Genomic DNA, 21473 nt, shown 5'->3' on the forward strand with positions numbered 1-21473 from the left:
ACTAGCTGCTGTATGGACCAAAACTTTTGCCTCTAAATGCCTCTGAGTTAGTGGTGCCCACAGGGTGAAAATGACTCTTTGGACTCCATGATCCTCAGAGAGCCACTGGGAGACCAGCACCCACCGTCCCTTTCACACCTTCTGGCAGACCAGAAGAGATTGTTCAAATGACATTCCATTGAGTTTGCATTTTGGGTTTATTTCTGTCTGTGAAGTTTACCTTCTTGACAGGGACCTGCTTCTACACCTATCTCCCCCCTGGCTGTTCTATGCCCAAGTATCACAGGTCACAGTACTGAAACCATGGACTCTGGTCTTCTCTGGACTGTGAGGAAGCCAATCTCTTCTTTCTCATAAATGTAGTGACACTAGGGAAGTCATTTTACCTTTGTCTTTATTTGGAATGGTAATTATGTCAGCCACAAGGGCCTTCAAGAGGGTCAGGATATAAATTCAGAATCAGATGGAGGGTGTGGAGATGTGTGTGTCAAGCAGATAAGCACACAGAGGCAGAAAGCAGGGAAGTGGTTATTTTGGGCTCAGGTGTGCAAGGGCAAGATATGTGTGAGTCAAGGGTAGCGAATGATGGCCAATGGTTAGAGAGTTCACTGTCGTGTGATGTAGGCACATTAAGTTGATTGTGGAGAAAAGAAGACACATGCCTGAAACTGGAAATCTGGCCAAGAGCTCAAGGTTGGGGAGCTTCTAGGCCCCATGAATGACCCCACTACCATAACTTTGCTAGACGACTGGCCACTAAAGACACGTCCTTACCGATTGGTTAGCGCAGATCACAAGCCTCAAAATGGAAGATCCCTTGTGCAGCGGACAGTGGTAACACAGAACCTCACAACTGGCCAAAGTGTAGAGAACAAGTGTTTTCTGGACAAGAACAGTGGAGTGCTCCACAAATGGGACAGTGATATCACATCCCCTCCCTGTGAAGGCCAGGAACCATAAGACTCTAAGAAACAGAGGTTGGGGAGGATTGTTGTGAAACAGAGTCTTCAGAACACGACAGGGACCCTTGCAGCTGTGGTTGCCTGAAGTAGACCTGAGCAAGATTTTCAGTATTCCAGCAAGGACAGGGGAGGGACTTAAAAATTCACACCCCTAGCCATTGCTGAGGAGCTATTGATAACTGATGGCTTCTGGAGCAAGGAGAGTCACTTTTCTTTAAGTCTCTGTGTGGCTCCTGGTAGGTCACTCATGCTCCAGTGGATGGTCACCTATCCAGGAGTGCATGTTATATACATTAGACTCTGTATGTCATTAAAAATGTAAACAAGGGAGGACACAAAATTGGGAGGGGTGGAGAGGTGGGGTGGATCTAGGAGGAGGAGTGGGAAAAAATATGATCCGAACACATTGCACAATTCTCAAAGAATTAAGAAAAATATTCTATTTCTAATACTGAATGTGGAAATGAACAAATCTGTGACCATATCAAGAATCCATGGACTATTTACTTTAAGTGGGTAAGTGGTATGAAACGTGAATTATATCTCAAAAGAATGGGTTTGGTGTAATGAAGGTGTAATGACATGGCTCTCCAAGGTTTGAATCTTTCAAGTTCACTTGATAGAGAACCCAGTACTGTAGCAATATTCGTCTATGTTGTCAAATAATGTAAATTAATAATAGATATATAAGCATGTGTGTGCACATATACACACACAAATGATACATGTACTTACACAACAGATAGATTTAGTTTAAGAAATTCTCAATAAGAATTATTCAAGTAGGGTACGTTCCTATTCCTGAAGACACCACGACTTTCAGATGCAGGGCCCAGAAGCCTCAGAACTATAACGGACCTGAAAGCCTACTCCTTGATGACTAGTTTTCATGGTACCCAAAGGCACCTCTAACCCTAACCCTAACCCTAACCCTAACCCTAACCCTAACCCTAACCCTAACCCTAACCCTAACCCTAACGGAATCAACCAACAGTCCTACCCAGCTATGATACCTATGAACCACATCAGTATGGCACAATAACCCTAAATGTGCACAAGTGGCACACATATCTTGGGGGTGACCAAGTCTGTTGAGAGGGCCGTAAGGATAGCTAAGTCATGGATCTTGGAGAACCTACAACCATCACTAACTAGCTTTTAAAGATTTGCCCTTATTCCCAGAGGTAAGTGTGGTCCTCACCCATCATCAAGGAAATGTCTCTTTGTAACAGATGGGGACCATTATGGAAAGCTACAACTAACCAAAATGCAGAGTTGTGGAGCGGGCAGTCCCAATGGATTCATCTACAACACAGCTCCTAAACGTAAGGCCCAGTGGTCACTACCGAAGAGAGGGTAGAAGAAATTGTAAGTGCCAGAGGAACAAAGAGTTTTCCCTGAGATTGTACATCCTAGGAATATTAGAAGCTCTACTGATGAGGTCTCACCAGCATGTCTACCCAAACATGACCTGAACAACAAGCACAGCAATAGACAAGCTGACACAGAGAGGAGAAAGCTCCTGAGTCCTCAACCCTGTATAGGTAACTAAGGCATGCTGAGCATGAAAGAAATGGTCTTCCCCAGGCAAGAGCACACCAACTGGCTATCTACCACCAAATGAACTGCTCTGAACACATGCCACACACAAGTTACATTATACAGACTCAGCAGGGTGCACTTATGAATATATGTTATTAATGAAAGAGAGACTATAAATTTGTATAAGAGCAAGGAGTGGTATATGTGTGGTTTTAGAGGGAGGAAAGAGGAAGGGAAAATGATAAAATTACATTATAATCTTAAAATATAAAAGAGGTAATTAGGAAAATTCTCCACCTGTGCAGAGCACTTAACTTCTCAAGGCACAGCTGTCTGGCAACACATTCGGCCGATGGCAATACATGTTCCTAATGACACCAAAGGAAGACAGAGAACTACCATTTCCAACTGACAAATGGGGAAACTGAGGTCTGAGGCTTGATGACTAGCATAAAGCTTGCCAAGTTAGAGTGACATCGGTCACAAACATCACAAAGTTTGGATCCTTCAGACTCCTTCTCCATAAGCCTTTCCTCCTCCCTTAGGCAGCTCTCCACCGGTGGTGACTTAATTCCCACAGCATCCTCCAAAGTGGCCAGAGGGAAGATTTCTGGGCATTGCACTGAAGCCCAGACCTTCTGAGCTAGTAGAAAGGACTATAAAGTGTGCTCCATCTTTTCCAAAGGGGTTCTGTTCCTTAATCTATAATTGCTAACTACAGTGCTCCTGAGAAAAGGGCCAGCCCCATGCAGCAGCAGGCTAATTATGTGGCTGAATTTCTAAAAAATTATCATCTTATAAATTGTGATGTTTCTCCGAAGGGGAAAGAAAACAGAGTACATCCTCCACCATGTTTCAAACTGAATTAATTAAGAATTTGAAGCCTAATTATCAACTAATCTATTGGAACACGCCAGTCTTTCGTATCTGGCTGGTGTTTGCAATTTGCAGCCTATTAGCAGCAGTTGTGAGAATCTGAGAACTCATTAGGTCAGAAGAAGAAAAGTGTGGATCAGAAGGACAGGGCAAGTCAAGGGGCTGACTTGGCGATGCTGTGGCTGAGGGGGTCACTTGGTAGCAGATGCGGACTGGTGGTGTAACTCCCTGGGTCCTTTCTTCAGAGGCTCGGAGGCCACTGGATCGTTTTTGGGTTACCAATGGAGGTAACCATGTACACCTCTGCCCAGGTGCCTTCCCAAGCAGTGGGTGTCCTAGAGAGGTGCATGCTGCCACCGACCTTGATGCTCACCTACACGCACTGCTTACTGCTGCATGACACTAGTCGTGCCATGTTCCCCTGGTGGCTCTGTTTCCCTACAAGCAGCAGAGGTTCAGATGGGACTGACTTCCATGGTCCCGTCCAGCATTGTGGATCTGGGATATGGGGACATCACAACTTTCTAATGAACAACTTTCATTTCTTGCAAATAGTCTTTCAGGGGTGAGATCCTTGGCTTCCCCATGAAGATTCTAAACAGGCACTACTCACTAAGATGCAAACATCTAGAGAAGATGATAGATTTAGCCATTGACACCGGAGTCTAAGTTAACCTATTTCAGTAAGGACTTTTGAGTCACTACCCCAGCCTTGAGGCACTGGGGCAGCCAAGGCAAGGGAGGTTCAGAAGGTAGAGAGGGGGAAAGTCAGGACAAGCTAAGGCTGGAGAGCAGGCTGGGCAGACTTTAAGGATTAGACAGATGTCAGGACTCCACCTTTAGACACAGACTGTGTGCCTTAATTTTTACTAATGAAGTTTATTCACAATATAGTATAAAATACTAATCCTTTATTTCTTTGTTTTAACATTGCTCAGAACAAGATACTCTGACTAAAACAGAACATGGCTATATTTCAGCTCAGAAAAGTTAACGTTTAAAATTTTCTTACAGAATATAATATGGCAAAAATCACAACTGAATGGAAACATAAAAAGTTAAGAAGACAGACCAGGGCAATGGAGACACTTTGTAGAAGGTGTGAAAAGCAAGGGAAGTGAATGCGTGGCTATATCTGTTGTGGACTTAGGTTTGATGGAAGCTGTAGTCATTTTGGGGGAAAAACAAAACAAAACAAAACAAAACTGTGGAGTTCCTGAAAGTGTTAAGCACAGAGTTTAGTGAACGACCAGTCTCCTGACTAGGTATATTTCACGGCTCAAACTTGTATGCAAGTCTTTTTTTTTTTTTAATACCGGTCCCAAGGTGATAATGATTTAGAAGTCCATTGGCTGTGTAATGGATGTGACACAAACTATCACTGTATAATGAACTACTATCTGGCAATAAAAAAGGAATACACCCAGACAGAATGTACAGTAGGATTGCCTGGGGCTGGAGGAGCTTGGTGGGCGGGTGAGTTATGTAATGACTACTGATGGGTATGGGGGAAGGGGTGATGGAGTGTTTAAAAAAGTTGGGATGGCTTCCTAACCCCATAAATATACACAGAGCCATGGAACTGAGCACTGTAAATTAGTGCGTGGTCTATGAGTTTAATCTTAAGGAAGTCTCTAAAATATGGGTCTGAGTACAAAAGAATATTACATTTGACTATGGGGAAAAAGAGCTCAAAGAATCAAGGTTTGTGACATAAAAGATGAAAGTGGGAACCGTGACACAGAAAAATTAGGCTTGTCAGAAATGATGATTGTCGAAGAAAACTTAGGCAGACACAGTCTACATAAAAAGTTGACGCACACAAAGGATTTGAGAAGCCCAAACCGTCTTTATGGCATGCAAAATAATTGCACCTAATAAACAGTCACAGTATGTTGAAATGAAAGCTTTTTTTTTTTTTTTTTTTTTTAAGACACAGGCATATCTAGACTGTCTATAAAAAAGAAAAAAAAATCCCTCTCTAAATTGGCATTACTATAGGTCACACTGTAAGGTAGTTCCCAGTTAAAGAATTGCCAATTCTAGCATAATTATCATTTAAATGTCTGAACTTGTGAATAGTAAAACAACCATTGAGTTGAAAACCAGTTGGATCCAGACATTTAGTATCTATTCCAAGAAGTGGTGATTTTTCCTCACTCCTAGGGCCAGAGCTGATCAGAGAGGGCTGGAACGGAGGATCAAAGCCTGCACCAGCCTCTAGTGTCTCTCAGGGACAGCTAGAAGCTCATGGGCCGTGTGCTGCAGGTGGAAAGGAGAGCTGTGATGGTCAAGCTTCAACTGCTGCCTTGATCCAACCTCTCCTCACCTGGGAAGAGATTCTCAGCAACAGTTATGTCTACATTGGTGTCTTAGCTTGGGTTTCCATAGCTCAGCTCCTTCTCTGGCCCCGTGCCTGCCTGGATGTGGGTTACACAGTGGCTTCTCAGAGAAGTGCAAGGATCTGGGAGGCCAGAGCTCGCCCTGCATAGGGAGCAAAAGGGCCTCACCAGAGGGCACCTCCCCTGCATGCTGGTCTCAAGAGGCCTAGCTTTCCCTGCTACTAGTTTGTAGCCTACAGCTGACCTTGTTGAACCAAGGTGGAGAGGGGCTCTTCACAGAAATGACACCATGACTGAGGCAACTCTGGTAAGAGAGAACATTAAACTGGGGCTAGTTTACAGTTTCAGAGGTTCAGTCCATTATCATCCTGGTGGGAAGCATGGCAACCTCTAGGCAGACATGATGTGACACAGTTCCTCTAACAAGGCCACACCTCCTCCAGTAAAGCCACACCTCCTAATAGGGCTGTTCCCTATGGCCAAGCATTCCAACACAAAACTATTCAAACCACCACAATTGGCTTGACCTATGGGCACACCTGAGGCTTTCTTAATCAAGTGAGTGCTGTGGGAAGACCCAGCCCAATGGGGGTGACATTGCTGCCTAATGGAGGGGGGCATGAACTTAATAAAAGTGGAGAGGCTGAGCTGCACACAAGCAAGCAAGGGAGCATCCGTCCATTTCTCTCTGTTCTTGACTGGATGGGATGTGAGCAGCTGTTTGAAGTTCCTTCCTTGACTTCCCCGGGGTGATGGAGGAAGCTGTAAGCTGAAACAACAGCCTTTATCCCTTAAATTACTTGTTCACAGGGTGCTTTTATTTCCCCTCCACAGCAACAGAAAGGAAGCTAGAGCGGAAGGGCAGAGGCAAAGAGGTACATTTTGTGTCTCTGAGACGTGGCAATGCCACTGCGAATCGGCTCTTCCTCCCACACGGTTCCCATCAGGTGAGTGTGAAGCAAGCTCAGACCACAGGTGTGGGAAGCACAGGGCTGGACGGCTCGTCCAGGTCTACTCACCAGGTTTGCGAGGATGTAGTGGTAACCAATGCCGTTCTTTTCCAGCTTCACAATCTGAAAGGCAGAACAGCAGGGAACTCATCAGTCATGCTGGCACCTACCGTGATGAGAGCAGCGGTGACAGCAGCTGACACCAACTGGCCATTTACGACACGCCTCCTCTGTCCTAAGTGCACAAAACTGTAGCATCCTTACCAGGCAACAACAGTAATGCTGTTAGCATCTTTGGCAGATGCAGCTATGTAGGGTAAATTCAGGATCTGAAGTCACTGTTGCCTGGCTTGAGGAGTGGGCATGGTGGGAGCTTATCGCTATAACCCCAAGGAGGAAGTCTAAGTGGTCACTCACTTCCATAAAGCTTTCTTCACACGTGGTGAAGGAATCTTACATTGCCCGGATTTGGCTGTTATTCACACCGGCATCAGGGAGGGATGCTCAGGTGGTCACATGAGTGAGTGAGTGGATAGTCACTTGGGTGTGAACCCACGTGCAGACACCATCTCTGCTTTCCGCATCTGAAGTCTGAGTTCTCCTCCCTAAATGGTTGAGCACTCCAGCATCATTCAACATGGGCGTTGGGAAGGAGGGCTGAATTACCTGGTCCGACCCCTCATTAGACAGACGGAACTGGCCTGAAGTGGGGAAGCAGTTTTTCCAGACCCCTGTGTGGTCTGCTGGTAATGGAAGGACAGAGGTGCCTGACGCGTGATGCTTTCTGCCTGGCACCAGGTTGCTTTTAGGGGAAGCATCCAGGATTCCCAAACACTTCCTGTCTTTTTAAAATGTTTGTTTTACTGGGTGCACATGCGTGTGTGTGTGTGTGTGTGTGTGTGTATGTGTGTGTGTGTGAGCGCTCGCACATTAGCATACACATAAGCATGTGTGTGGGCACACATATGCATGCATGCATGCAGAGGTCAGAGGTTGATGGCAGGTATCTCACTTGGCTGTTTCATCCTATATATCAAGGTAGAATTCCTCCCTTGGTGCAAGAGCTTGCCAAGTCAGCCAGTCTGGGTATAGTGCATGCCCTGGGGCTCCTGGCTGCGCCTCCTGCATGGTGGGATTAAAGCTGAGCAGTCACCCACCATTCGTGTGGGTATCCTGGATCACATCTGTACTGTAAGCACTTTAACCCTGTGCCACCTCCCCAGCCCTCACTCTCCCATTGTGAATGCAGACTGTCCTTAAGCATCTTGAAGTCAGGGAAAGTATTTGTGGAAAGAGCCCCCGAAGGTCTGCCGGAACGGCTTGACACGCCACTCAGGAGGAACAGGTGAGGCCACACACCTTGGTTCTGGCCACAGCGAGCCTGATATCAATTTGATCTATTTCTTCCTTTCTTTTTCTTTTTTTAAAAATCATTGAGTTGGGTTTGTATACCCTCTTGATGCCTCTTCCCCCTGCACTGCTATAAAGAGACATGAAATATATGAAAGGCACCAAGGCTCCTGGCCTAACTGAATAAATTTTCAAGGTTATTAAAATCCACACTCAGACATCTCTTTAATTGGATGTATGTGCATAACGGCTCGAATTTTTTTTTTTTTTTTTTTTTTTTTTTTTTTTTTTTTTTTTTTTGAGGAGGGGATTAATTAAATGCAAGCGCACACGATGCATGTGCTGGAATTGTGGTGAGACTGAAATTCCAGTCACTAGCGCTCAGAAACCACCAAGGTGATAGTTTTATTAATAATTCTTCATTACTTTTCTGTTTCCTTGTCAAATGGCATGCCGTCTCTTCAACAAGGAAACACCTTTATCAAAAGCATATTCAGCTTCCAATAAACACACAGAAAGCAAATAAAGATATTTCAGAGCCAATTACACTCAGGGAGTGTAGCCACTGTTTTTTTTTTTTTTTTTTTTTTTTTTGCAAAAATGGGAATGCAGAAGGAAGTAGAGGAAAAGCCAGTACGGGATGACTTTTGACCAACGAAAACGAGTGGCTTGTGCATTTCAACCTCATGGTGACTTCCACACTGCTTCCATCCATGGCACACTTCCTGCTTTGACTCATTTTTATCTCACAAATATTCATCAAATCCTAACTGCATGAAGCTGATGCGAAGTGGACAGGGAATGAAAGAAGATTTTTGGTATGGGAGGCATCCCACAGTGAATGAACGGGACACAGATGAATGCACACAAGTGACTGACTAAAGAGGGTATTGTGAAGGTAGGGTCCTTCCCCTCAGGGATTCCCCAAAATTCTTCACCAAGTGGACATTCTTTGTGCTTTCTTTGTCCACAGAGCGTACAGGAATGGCCCCTGCAGGCCTCCAGACTCTCTACATTCCTTCTGGATGACATCTCATCTGGTCCCTTCTGTGTAGTCTTCTGTGATTAGTTCAACAGATGTCCACTGGACACGGACTTCGTGCTAAGCACTGGGTAACGTGCTGGGGTACAGCTCGAACAGCAAGGCAAGGTTCCAGGGACCTCGCTGAGCTGAGGTGCAGTTTTAGGAGGAAGCCAGATGGTAAATATATAAATAGATGAACGAGGAAGACGTCAGCAGGTCATAAACACCACAGAGATAATAAAGCGGGGCAGTATGATGGATGGCCCTGGGAGGTTCTGGTTGACTCTCACCTCGAATTCATTCTGTCCTTAATGACTGCGTTACACCATTTAGTGTCTTCTATGCTGGCAAAGAAAATTATCCAAATAACCCTCTTTGCTATATATGTCTATATTTCAGGCTTATTTATTTTTATATAAATTTATTTTATATAAATTTTATAAATTTATTTATATAAATAGAATTTTATATAAATATACATTTTTACATAATATACATTTATATAAAATGTTATATGTTTATTTTATTTCATACTATGTCTGAGTGTCTACATGCATATATATGGACCATGTGCTCAGTGACTACAGAGGCCTGAAGAGAGCATAGGAATCTCTGAAAGTGTAGCTACAAGTCACATGGCTGCTGGGAACCAAACCCAGATCCCCTACCACAAGGGCAGCAAGTGCTTGTAACCAGCGGACCATCTGTCCAGCTCCTGAAGTTACACATTTTTATGTCTTAAAATCTGTATTCTGCCTATGAAGGAAACTTGTAGTACTTGACTTTCTGGTCTGCCTTACCTCACTTAACAGGACACCTCCTAGTTATTCCGATTTTTTTCAAACAAAAGAATTTCGTTTTCATTCCTGACTTAGTGGAACTCCTTGGTGTACACATAACACTTTCTCTTCACTCATTCATCTGTTGATGTGTACCTTGGCTATCATGAAATAGTGCTGAAGCAAGCACAGTGTCTCCTCTGTGCATTACAAAGGTGTGCTTCGTGTGGCTGGATCCTTTTTATACGGTAGTTACATTTTCAGCTCTTGAGGAACAGCCATACTGGCTAGTGACATTTCCACAAGTACTGTGTGCCCTGTTTTCATTTTTATCTTTCTGAATCCTCACTAACAGTTGCAGTATTTGCTTTCTTCTTTTGTCTACCAAGACAAGGTCTCACTATGTAGCTCTGGCTGGCCTGGAACTCACTATGTATACCAGGCGGCCCTCAAACTTGCAGAAAACTGGCTGCCTCTGTCTCCTGAATGCTGGGACTCAAAGCATGAGTCATCATACCTAGCATTGTTTTCTTGATCTTAGATATTTTAGGCTTTTTTTTTTTTTTTTAGAAGAATCTTTTTCAGTTGCACATTTATTTATCTTGTGTGTATCCACACACACACATGTGCATGTGAAAGCCAAAAGCCAGCTTACAGGAGCTGGTCATCTCATTCTACCATGGAGGGTCCGACACTCAAGTTTGGGTTTCTGGGCTTTGCTGTGTTTGTCTGTGCCCACAGAACCATTTCACCGGTGCAATTTTAGCCATTTTGACTGGAGTGAGTGGCAACTCAGCGTGAATTTGATTTGTACTTCTCTTGTGGCTCAGAATGTTGAACAGATTTTCACCCATTTCTTGATTATTTATGCTTCTTTTGAGAACAGTCAGTTCATTTCAGCACTCTACTTATTGATTGGATTTTTTTTTTTTTAAAAAATTTAACCTTTTGTGGTTCTTGTAAGTTCTAGATTTTATTCCCCTTGCAGATGAACAGGAGTATTCTCCCCTTCTGCATGCCCTTTCTTCACTCCACTAATTGTCTCCTTTGAAGTCCACAAGACTTTTAATTGTGTGTAATCCCATTTGTCACGTTCTGACCTACTGGGTTTCTTTACAGAGGATCCTCAAGCAATGCCTAAATTTCAAAGTTCTTCCTTTGATTCCCTTTAGCAGATTCAGAATTTGGGATCTTAAATAAAGGCCTTTGATCTATTTTGAGTTTATTTTTCTACTAAGTGAAAAAAAAAAGAGGGAGGGATCCACATTCATTTTCTGCCTGTAAAAATCTGGTTTCCTCATTATTCCTGGCTTAAGAGGTTGCCCTTGCTCTAATGTGTATTTCTGGCACCATGCTCTAGGTGACAGGGGTTTATTTTAAGAACCTCTACTTTGTTCCAATGGTTGTCATGTCTGTTTTTGTGCCATTGCCATGCAGGTTTTGTCACTGTGGCCTTATGATATAATTTAAAATTGGGAGTTGCATTTTCTATTACTATGAAGAGGGCATTGAAATCTTCATGGAGGCTGTACTGGCTTTGCAGATAGCTTTGAGAAGCATGCCCATTTTCATGCTATAGTTCTGCTGGCCCATGAGTAAGTGGAGATGGAGACTCTTCCAATCTCTATTGTCTCATTCACTTATTCATCAGTGTTTTGAGGTTTAATTACAGAGGCCTTTCAACTTCTTGTTAAGTTGGTTTGGTTTGAAATGTTCCCCATAAATAAGCTCATGTGTTTGAACACTTTGGCTCCAGCTGACAGTGCTATTTGGGGAGGTCATGGAATCTTTATTTGATGTAGCCTTTCTAGAGGAAGCACCTTACTGGGGATGGGCTTTGAAGCATTATAGTTATACTCTACTTCCGGCTCTCTGCTTCCTGTGTGCAGCTGCTATGTGACCAGCCAGCTCGCTGTTCTGGCTCCTATGCCTTCCTCACCTCACTGGGCTCTCTCCTTCTGGAATTGTGATCCAAAATTAACTCTTCCTACCCTGAGTCACTTTTTGTCAGAATATTTTACCATATCAGCAACAAAGGAAGCTGATGCACGGTTATTTTTATTTTTAAAGTTAGTATGAATGGGACTTAAAGTCATTTTTTTTCAGCAAGTACATTATTGATGTGTAGAAAAGCTACTAATTTTGTATGTTTTAATATCCTTGTTATTTGCTGAAAATTTTTGTCAGATCAAAGAGTCTACTAATAGAATCTTTAGTCTTTTAAGTATAGGCTAGTTGTCTGCAAATAGAAAGAATTGGACTTCTTTCATTCTGGTTTGGATTTCTTCTATTTCTTTTCCTTTCTTTACAGCTCTAAGACTCCAAACACTACATTCACTATGAATAAAGAAAGTAGTCACCATTGTCTGATTTGTGACTTTACAGGAAATTCTTTCAGTTTTTTCCCCACTCAGGATGACATTGGTTGTATGTTTTTCACAAAACCTTTATTATGCTGAGGTACATTATTTTATTCCTAGTTTCATCAAGGATTTTATCATGAAGGGATGCTGAATTTTATCAAAGGCTTTTCCTTCATGTACTGACCCCATCACTTCTGTCCCTGCATCTGTCTCTGTGCTGTGCTACATTGACTGATTTGCCTATGTTGAATCATTCTTGCATCCTCCAAAAGAACCAACTTGTTTATACTAGTTGAGCTTTTTAATGTGGCCTCAAATTAGTTTCACAAACATTTTGCTGAAAAACACTTAATTTTTCTCTTTATTTCTGAGAATTTAATACATATAAACTATGAAATTTGATATGATCACATGCATCCTGCTTGCTCTTTTCAGTTCTTTCTCTATCTCCACCAACAGGACACCCTCATAATTTCCTGTCTTTTAATTTTTTTCTTATAGCCCACAAAGTTCAGTTAGTGCTGTCTATCTATGCATGATGTGGGACCATCCACTGGAACACGGGGAGTCTATCCATGTCCAAGTCATCGGAGAAGAATGAATCTTCCTTTCCTGAAAACTGTCAGCTGCAGATAGCTCCTCAGATAAAGAATAGAGCACGAAGGTCATTTTCCCATCTATGCTGGGCTTTTGGCTTGATCCTGTGCATGTAACCACAAAATTTTTGCTGTTTGTCAAGGAAATTAGTCTATAGTCCACCTTACCATCTCTCTGCCTCCCTCCTCTCTCCTTCCTGTCTTTGTCTCTGTTTATGTCTGTCTCCTCCTCCCCAGACCCTCTCTGTATAGCCATATCCGGCTGTGGTGTCAGAGTATCACCATTTCTATAGAATGACTTTGGTAATGCACCTTCCCTTTATAGCCTATGAAATAGTTTCAGACGCTTTTCTTTAAAGATTTGATAGAACTTGGCAGTGATTCTTTCCAGTCTTGGGCTTTTCTTTGTTGGGTGACTCATTACTGCTGTTCTATTTTCATCGCTTAATACAGATCTGAGGAAGTTGTTTTTACTGTCTTGATTTAATTTGGGTAGGTCATACTCTTCTAGGAATTCAGTTATTTCCTCTAGATTTCCTATATGTTCAGAGCATATGTTTTCAAAGTATTCTCTAGTGGTCCTCTAGATTTTATTGGTATCCATTATAATGCCTTCCCCCTTTCATTTTCATTGCTAATTTGGGCCACCTCTTACTTTCTTTTGGTTATTTTATGCAAGCACTTGTTCATTTTGTTCTCTTTTTTAAAAGCCAAATTTTTGTCTTTCTTTTTTTTTGTATTGTTATTTTAGTCTTCATTTAAGCAATTTGTGCTCTGTTCTTTATTATCACTTTTTTTCTACTAATTTTGAGATTATGTATTTTTTTGTTTTTTTAAACTTTTAAAATATCTAGTTATTAATCTGCAATTTGTTTTTTAGTGTAAGGACAAATAACTATATTACCGTGACATAAAAGTTCTGATAAATTTTTAAATTTCATTTTGTATTTTCATTTGATTCTAGAATTTAGAAAATATTTCTCCCTGCTTTCCTCAACAATCCACTGATGAGTCAAAATTGTATTTTACAACCTTCATGTTTTTGTATAGTTTATATCATTCCTTTTCCTCTTAAGTTTTAGTTTTATTACACTATGATATTATAATATACAGCGGATTAATTTAAAGATATATATTGGTTTTTTTGAGACAGGGTTTCTCTGTGTAGCCTTGGCTGTCTTGGACGTGCTTTGTAGACCAGGCTGGCCTTGAACTCACAGAGATACACCTGCCTTTGCCTTTCCAAGTGCTGGGATGACAGGTATGTACCATCAACCTGGCTTGATTATATTTGTTAAAACTTACTTTCTTGCTAAAACGTCATCAGTTTTAGAGAGGTTGCATTCATTGTTGTGGAGATGGTGCAGCTTTTGGGTATAATGTTTTGCAGATATCTAAGTCCTTTTGACCTATCACACAACTCAGCTCAGAAGTGTATTTCTTGATTTTCTTTAACCAAGTTATCTACTTATTCATGAGTGGGATCTGAAGTCTCTCAGCATTACTGTGTTAGATCCTAGCAGTCTATTTCTGACCAGAAGTGTTTCTTCTATGAATTGGTGTGCATCAATATTTGGTGCATACTTTCTTGATAGATTGTTCCATTTAATAACCCAACAGTGACCTTTATTTTCTCTGCGTAATTTTACCTATTTCTGCTTGTTTGGGGCTTTCATTTTCCTGGTGTGTGGACTTCCTTCTTATCATTGCCTGCCTGTGTCTTTTGCTAGTGTGTTCCTTATAGATAATACAACATTGGATATTGCTTTTGAATTGGATCAGCCAGTCTTTCTCTAATTGGAGAGTTATTTCCATTTAGGTTTATTACGGAGAAAGGTTGCTAATTGCTTTCTTGGTTGCTTTCTTGGTTCATTCAATCAATATAAGTTCTTTTCTCTTTACCCTGCTCATACTAGAGGTTTGGAAGTTTATCTATTCCTCTCATGAAATTTGTTCTTTCCTGTACTCTTGTATCTAATGATATCTTTCTTTCTTTCTTTCTTTCTTTCTTTCTTTCTTTCTTTCTTCTTTCTTTCTTTCTTTCTTTCTTTCTTTCGTGTACACTAAGTCTATTGATTGCAATGGTTCCTTATGGCTGATGATGCTCCAGTTTTTACACCCTGAAGTAGCTGGTGTCTAGCCCAGGGGTGTCTCCCTTGTGTGTTGAAAAGAAGATGTGAACACAGCAATGAGATCCACACAGTAGATCAGTCTATATTCCTTTAAACCCAGTTCAGCATTAAACCCACTGCTGGTGGGATGAAGCTTTGAGGGTTAGTTACACTTCTGAACTTCAGAGTCCTCAATGAGCATTGCAGAAGAGAGATAGATGTATGTAGAGGTTGTGCCTCAAGCCCAGGGCTACCTATCATTTCTGCCATTATCCTCAGGTGATGGGCTCGTCTTCCATCCACCATACCCTTCCTTGCCTAAGCCAACCTCCTGCTACCTGAAATTCTTGGTTTGTTGACATCAGTCCTTCCTTTTACTCAAAATAGTCTTCTATGTTGGGGATGTGGCTGATTGTTCCTGGGCTCCCAAACTTATAATTGTTCTTTGTGCTCATGGTCAAAGGGTAGCTTAGTCCTAAATGGTAGATTTTTCTCTATCATTTAGAGAAAATGGCTCCAGATGGTGTCAGTCACAGACTGTGAGATTTGAGGAGCAGAAAATTGGACCTCTTCTCCCCTGCTGGCCCCTGCTGGAATGGAGAGCAGCACGGGAACCAAAACCAACTGGAGGCTTCAGAAAACTATGGTTTTGTCCTGGGCATAGAACTTTCTTTTCATCTTTTAGATGAGTTTTTTTTTTTTGTTGTTGTTGCTTCTTACCCTGTTGTAGAACAACCAGACAGCCAGAGCTGTGTACCATCATCTCTGTTGGTTCAGTTGTCCTGTTTCTCCACACTTTTCTGCTATCTTGTCACCCTTTGTGATTTCTAATGCTTCTCTATCATGTCTTTTTATATAAGAATCAAATAATTTAAAATGTTAATAAACGGCAATATAAAAAAAATCACTAAATGGGCCACTTCCTTATGAAATAAAATTTTGCCGTTAACAGAGAAAGTAGCCATAGATGTAGAGGTAAGAAAATTGTTTTCTGTGTTATGTATGTTGTCTTTGTGTGTATATGCATATTCATGTGTGTGTTTGCATCGCATGTTTGTGTGTGTGCATGTGTGTGTTTGTGGTATGGCTAGAGGTCAACCTTTGGTGTCATTCCTCAGCAGCCTTTGAGAGTACTTTTGGAAATGTGAGATCTAGGGGACACTCCAGTTGAGTGAGGGTCACTGGCCAAAGAGCTGCAGGGATAAGCCAGTTCTCTCCTGTTCTCCGTTGCTGGGATTAAAAACATGTATCACCCCATTCAGCTTTGTAAGTATGTGCTGGAGGTTGAACTCATGTTGCATGCTTCTGCAGCAAGGAATTTACTAATTGAGACATATCCCTAGCTTCAGGAAGTTGTACTTAAAAAAATGCACATGGATGTTTTGCCTGCATGTATGTCTGAGCAACACATGTGTGCCTGGTGCCCCTTGAAGCATGAGAGGGAGCTGGATCTCTTAGAACTGGTGTAGAGATGGATATAACTGCCATTTGGTGGCTGGGAACCGAACCCAGGTTCTCTGCAAGAGCAGCCAGTGCTCTTTACTTCTGAGCCATTGCTCCAAGCCTGAAGAAAGTTGTATTCTAAGACATTGGGCCATATTACTAAATCCAGCTTGGTTTGACTGCCTGATTTCTTTTCATGTTAACTGTGAGAACTTGGTTAAAACGAGAAAACAAACAAACAAGCAAACACCTTTTTCTCATCTGTAACTGGGAAATTGATAGGCGCTTTTTGTCTACACTGTGTAAGCATAGAAAGAGCCTAAGGCAGTGCCTTCTCTCCTCTGCTGTCAGTACGCAGAAAGTGGCCTCATGAAAGCGACCACCGCTCTACTAAGGACACCCTGGAGCTATTCATTCATCCATTTCCCAGCTCAGCTCTGCTCCATCCCCCAGCTTTGTAGGGCAGGACCCCTTATCCCTGCTTTGCAGATGAATTCATTTATCATCAGAGGAGGGAAATGACTCAGGAAGCCAGTACAGTTGGCACCACGAGTAACAGCAATAGGTAGCATTTCCACACACCACATCCTGTGGGCAGATTCCTTCCTAAGTACATTCCATGCCCTGGTCCTTTTAGACCTTGTGAAGGCCATCTGAAAAAACTTATCAGTATTTCTGCTCTACAAAGTGGGGATGTGAGATGGAGAGATTACCGGCCTGGTTCAAGGTCACAAAGCTAGCAAGCACTCAACGTGGAAGCCGAACCTTAGCTGGTTTGCTTCTGGAATCTCTGCCTTTACCCGTTCCCTTACACTGTCCCCACACGGTCACCCTGGATGCTCAGTATCTGACTACAGCTTAAAGAACTTCTATCACCATAGAAACAATTTTGTGCTGGTTTCTCTTCAAGGGCAAACCCCAAATCCACACTTGACACTGCAGAACACACAGAGTTAATGCCTGAAAGAGCCTATGGCTTCTAAAGTCCTCCCTGCTCTGCTGTGGAAACGTCACAGTGATTACTGATCCGATGATGAGGCTTCCTGTGTGTGTGTGTGGGGGGGGGTCCAGGGTCTTGAGGGCCATTATCCAGCCTTGTCATGTTGTCAAGTACCTTAAAAGCCCATCTTTCATTATATGGCGCCTTTCAAACAGGATGACAAGCTTCCTTCTTGCTCGTTCATCTGAATACACAAATGCAGCTCAAAAAGACAGTGACCTACTACACAGAGGCACTTCCGGCTGGGCTGCCTTGCTTTCTCTATTTCTGAATTCAGAGCAGATACAATTTAGGGGTGGCCAGCTAAAGCCACTGAGTTTACAGAACCTATTCATAGGATACACCATTTGTCTTGCTCTCAAAGCCAGTAAGTGTTCAAGAAAGGAGTGGAAGGGGAGGCAGCCCTTAAAACAGGTCAGCTGGCCAAGGCCACGTGATGCCCAATGCTGGATCTGTGAGAGACAGAGCCTCAGGCTGAACACAGGAATCTTTCTGCAGCTTAGCCTTCGTAAGTTCTAAGAGACAATGCGATTGACTTTTAACAGTAAAGAGGAGCACAAGAAGTAAGTTTTTGGTCAGTCAGTGTCAGAACTGCTTGAAGTGTTGTATCAAAGCTCCATGTGGGCTTTGCTACTAAGTCTCAGGTGGAAGTTTTAGGACTCACAGAATGTGAAATGGAAGGCATCAAGCCTCACCTCTTCAGGAGCCCTCTTTAGACTACCCCCCTCTAACAGCCACAGCAGCAGCACACCCATCTTCTTCCCAGTTATCACCAGTGCCTGCCTTGTGCCCCTCATTGCCTTCCGTACCTGGCCCAGGATGGCGTTGAGGCGTTCTGATTCACAGTCCACCACCACCAGCCTTTCCTTTTTCTTCTCCAGGTCCTGAAAGAGCATTCGGTATCCTTCCTCTGTGGTTGTGAGAATGTTGACAGCCGTCACCTGCCAGTTCTTCTCTGCAGCTGTATCCAAGACTCTTTGCAGGACTGACAGGCCTGCGGTAGAGGGGAGGACAGAGAAATGGCAGCTTCAGCATCCACAGGTGACATCCACTCTGCCTGTGCTTGACACAACTCACCCCTATTTCCACCAGGCACATTTAGCTACCTGTCTGTACTTCCATGGTACACAATGCTGTCCATAACCATTTCCACGTGTGCTTGCCACTGTATGTGCTATTTGTATCTATCTCCCTAGGAGGTCACTGCTGTCTCTTTCCCTGTTCCTGTAGCAAGCTCAGTTCCTTCTCTCTCTCTCTCTCTCTCTCTCTCTCTCTCTCTCTCTCTCTCTGTGTGTGTGTGTGTGTGTGTGAATGCCACAAAGGCAAGCACCTGATCTCTTTTTGGTATTCTGTTTGCAGGCCATGGCACACAGGAAGACCGTTGATTAAAAACACCTTTAAAGGCTCAGATCTGAAATATTAGCTAAATTACTTTGATCAGCTCACTTGTCTGTGTGAACTTTGGTTCCTTCCAAAGTAAAGTGGTGGCAAATAGAATGATTGTCTTGAAGGGCTCTGCTGAAGATTAAATAGGAATGTCAGATGTAGGCTGGTCTGAAACCATAAGCGTTCTCTAAATGGTAACTGCTAGGATTTTGGGACAGTGGTACTCTGAATGAGAGGAGTCCCAGAGAGGCTCATATACGTGAATTCTTAGAGGTCTTCAGTTGGTGGCACTGTTTGGGGAGGTTATGGAATTTTAAGAAGATGGGGTCTTAATAGAGAAAGTATGCCTTTGGGGGGGTTGTTCAGGTTTTATAGCTTTGTCACATTTCCTGTTCTCTCTTTCTCTGCTTCGCATATGTAGATGTGATGCAGTCAGCCTGACTTCCTGCTCCTGCTGTCATGCCTTCCCCACCATGATGGACTGACTGTCCCTCTGGAGTCAAAATAAACTCTTCCCTAAGATGCTTTTGTGAGAACATTATTTTTTATCACAGCAGCAGGAAAGTAACCAATACAAGAAAATGTAGTGATTGCTTATTGAACAGGCCAATTTAGTATCTAAAGATAGCTAACAACAGGGAGTCAAATTTATGAAATTTGGATATAGATCTGATCTCTAATCTTTTGCCACACAGTGGGTGCTCAGTAAATGTTTGACTTTGGGTGTCCAAAGAGTTGGAGTCAGATAGAATGAGAAAGCCTGGGACATCACTGTTAGCCCTGAAAATGAAAGGGACCATAAGCTAAAGGTTATGAACAGAGAGAGCAGAGAAGTGTGAGCTGGAAAGACAGGAGAATGGATTCTCATAGTTAAAGACCTTTGAGATCACACCAAGTCCAATGGAGTAATCTGGAATAATCATGGCTTTCAAAGGTCAGTTCATAAGCAGCCTTCATTGCATCTGTAATGTTGGCTCCCCTTGGCAAGAGCATTCACACATTTTCCAGCTCCAGAGATGATGAAAGGGACCGGGGGTAGGAAAAGTGGGTCTTCATTATGCCTGTCACAGACAGCTACTTTGCTGTTACATTTCCAATTAATCTTTTGTATGCATCCCATTTCTGACTTTTAGTAACACTGTGAATTCTTTCTATAGCGACCAATATGACCTCAGGCCTGAGGAAGCATCTCCAGATTGATTCTTGTCTGATTTTTTACTTTTTTTTTTTATTTCCAGTAAGAGTTGTTTGGTGTGAGTGAGCTCCACGTTCACGGAACCTTCACTGTATGTCTGGTGCTGTTCTCCTGGCTTTCCTCTTTTCATTCATTGGATTCTAGGGGCCAGTCCTATTCTGATCCCCATTTTGCAGATATGGACATCAAAGCTCACAACCAGAAAATGGCAGAGCTTAGGGCTCTGAGTTCTGAATTAGACACGGCCCTTTACAGAATGTGGTTTCTTCTGTCAACCCAAGAAATCCCTTATGGTGGAACAATATGTTTTTCTGGAGTTGCTCTGGCTTGAGCCTTTATTATGACATGAGGTTATTCTGAAAGGGCCCATTGGCAGATGACTCACATAGTGGCTGCTGTCTGAGAAGTCATCAAAATAGGAAGAGAGAGGGAGAAATCAAAGAAAACAGAGAGAAATGGATGTCTCTGCTCTCTCCCTCTACACACCTTCCTTTTGTGAATGGCACCTGCCCCTCTGCCTGTAAAACTGCCTTAATCAGCCACTCTCCTGTCCAAAGTATCTAAGATTCTCTGCAGGAAACTCTGCCAGGGAAGTGGTCCCCTGCCTCAGTGTCAAGGCGTTCAAGTCCCAGTCTCTTTACTGTAGTAATGACAGTGTTCTTACAGGTCTAGGCTGTGTATGAGAAGGCAGGGCGGGACAGGCACACACCATAGGTGTCAGAAAGAAGAGTTCCTATTTAGAGGATGAGTGAATAGAGAAAAATGGGATGTAATGCAGAAGAAGGGGAGGGGACCATATAGGTAGATGTGATAAATAAATGCAGCCCAACATAAAGAAGCTACTGAGAGTAAAAAGTATGGGAAACAATTGGGAAATGTGACTGGAAAATTCAAAGGGAGCAGGATTACAAAGCACCAGAGGTGAGGATAATGATGGTGATATCAAGGATGATAGTAAGAATGGATGAGGGTGATGATGATGGTGCTGGTGGTAGTCGTGATAGTAGTAATGAGGATAATGAGATTGATGATAATGATAGTGGTGATGGTGACGATGGTGATGAAAGTAATGATGATAAAGATGGTGGTGGTGATGCTGCTGCTGCTGGTGGTGGTAGTGGTAATGGTGATAGCAGTGAAGGTAATAGTCATAGCAGTGATGATGACAGTTGTGGTGGTGATGGTGATGATGGTTGATAGTGATAACAGTGACAATTATGATGACAATTAACGGTGATGACAGTGATAATGGTGGGATTGTGGAGGTGGTGACGATGATGATCACAGTGGTGATGATAGTAATGGTGATGTTGATAGTGATTATGATGGGATGATAGTGATGGTGATGGGTGGTGATGATGCTGACAATGGTGGTAGTCATGATGGTGGTGCTGATGACAGTGGTGACAGTGATGGTGCTGCTGCTGTTGATGGTGAAGATGATAGACAGCAGATAACACATATTAAGGACTTTGAATATTTACAACATTGTAGGCAGTGAACAAACACGTTTCAGTCTTTATCTCATGAAATCTTCATAATACACTTTTGAGG

The 21473-nt window shown here is 42.7% G+C and overlaps 1 protein-coding gene across 3 annotated transcripts in view; it reads right to left on the reverse strand.

Annotated features, from left to right (window-relative positions):
- Positions 1-21473, reverse strand: part of Gria1 (glutamate ionotropic receptor AMPA type subunit 1) — a 311700-nt gene that overhangs the window by 119644 nt on the left and 170583 nt on the right. For all 3 annotated transcript variants that reach the window (XM_060363683.1, XM_060363682.1, XM_060363684.1), the window contains exons 4-5: positions 18148-18332; positions 6742-6795 (exon numbers count right to left, since the gene is read on the reverse strand). In XM_060363683.1, the coding sequence (XP_060219666.1) occupies positions 6742-6795; positions 18148-18332 (239 nt within the window). The remainder of the gene's footprint in view (positions 1-6741; positions 6796-18147; positions 18333-21473) is intronic.

This window comes from Meriones unguiculatus, chromosome 11, assembly GCF_030254825.1.
Source record: "Meriones unguiculatus strain TT.TT164.6M chromosome 11, Bangor_MerUng_6.1, whole genome shotgun sequence".
In the NCBI taxonomy this organism is placed as follows: Eukaryota; Metazoa; Chordata; class Mammalia; order Rodentia; family Muridae; genus Meriones; species Meriones unguiculatus.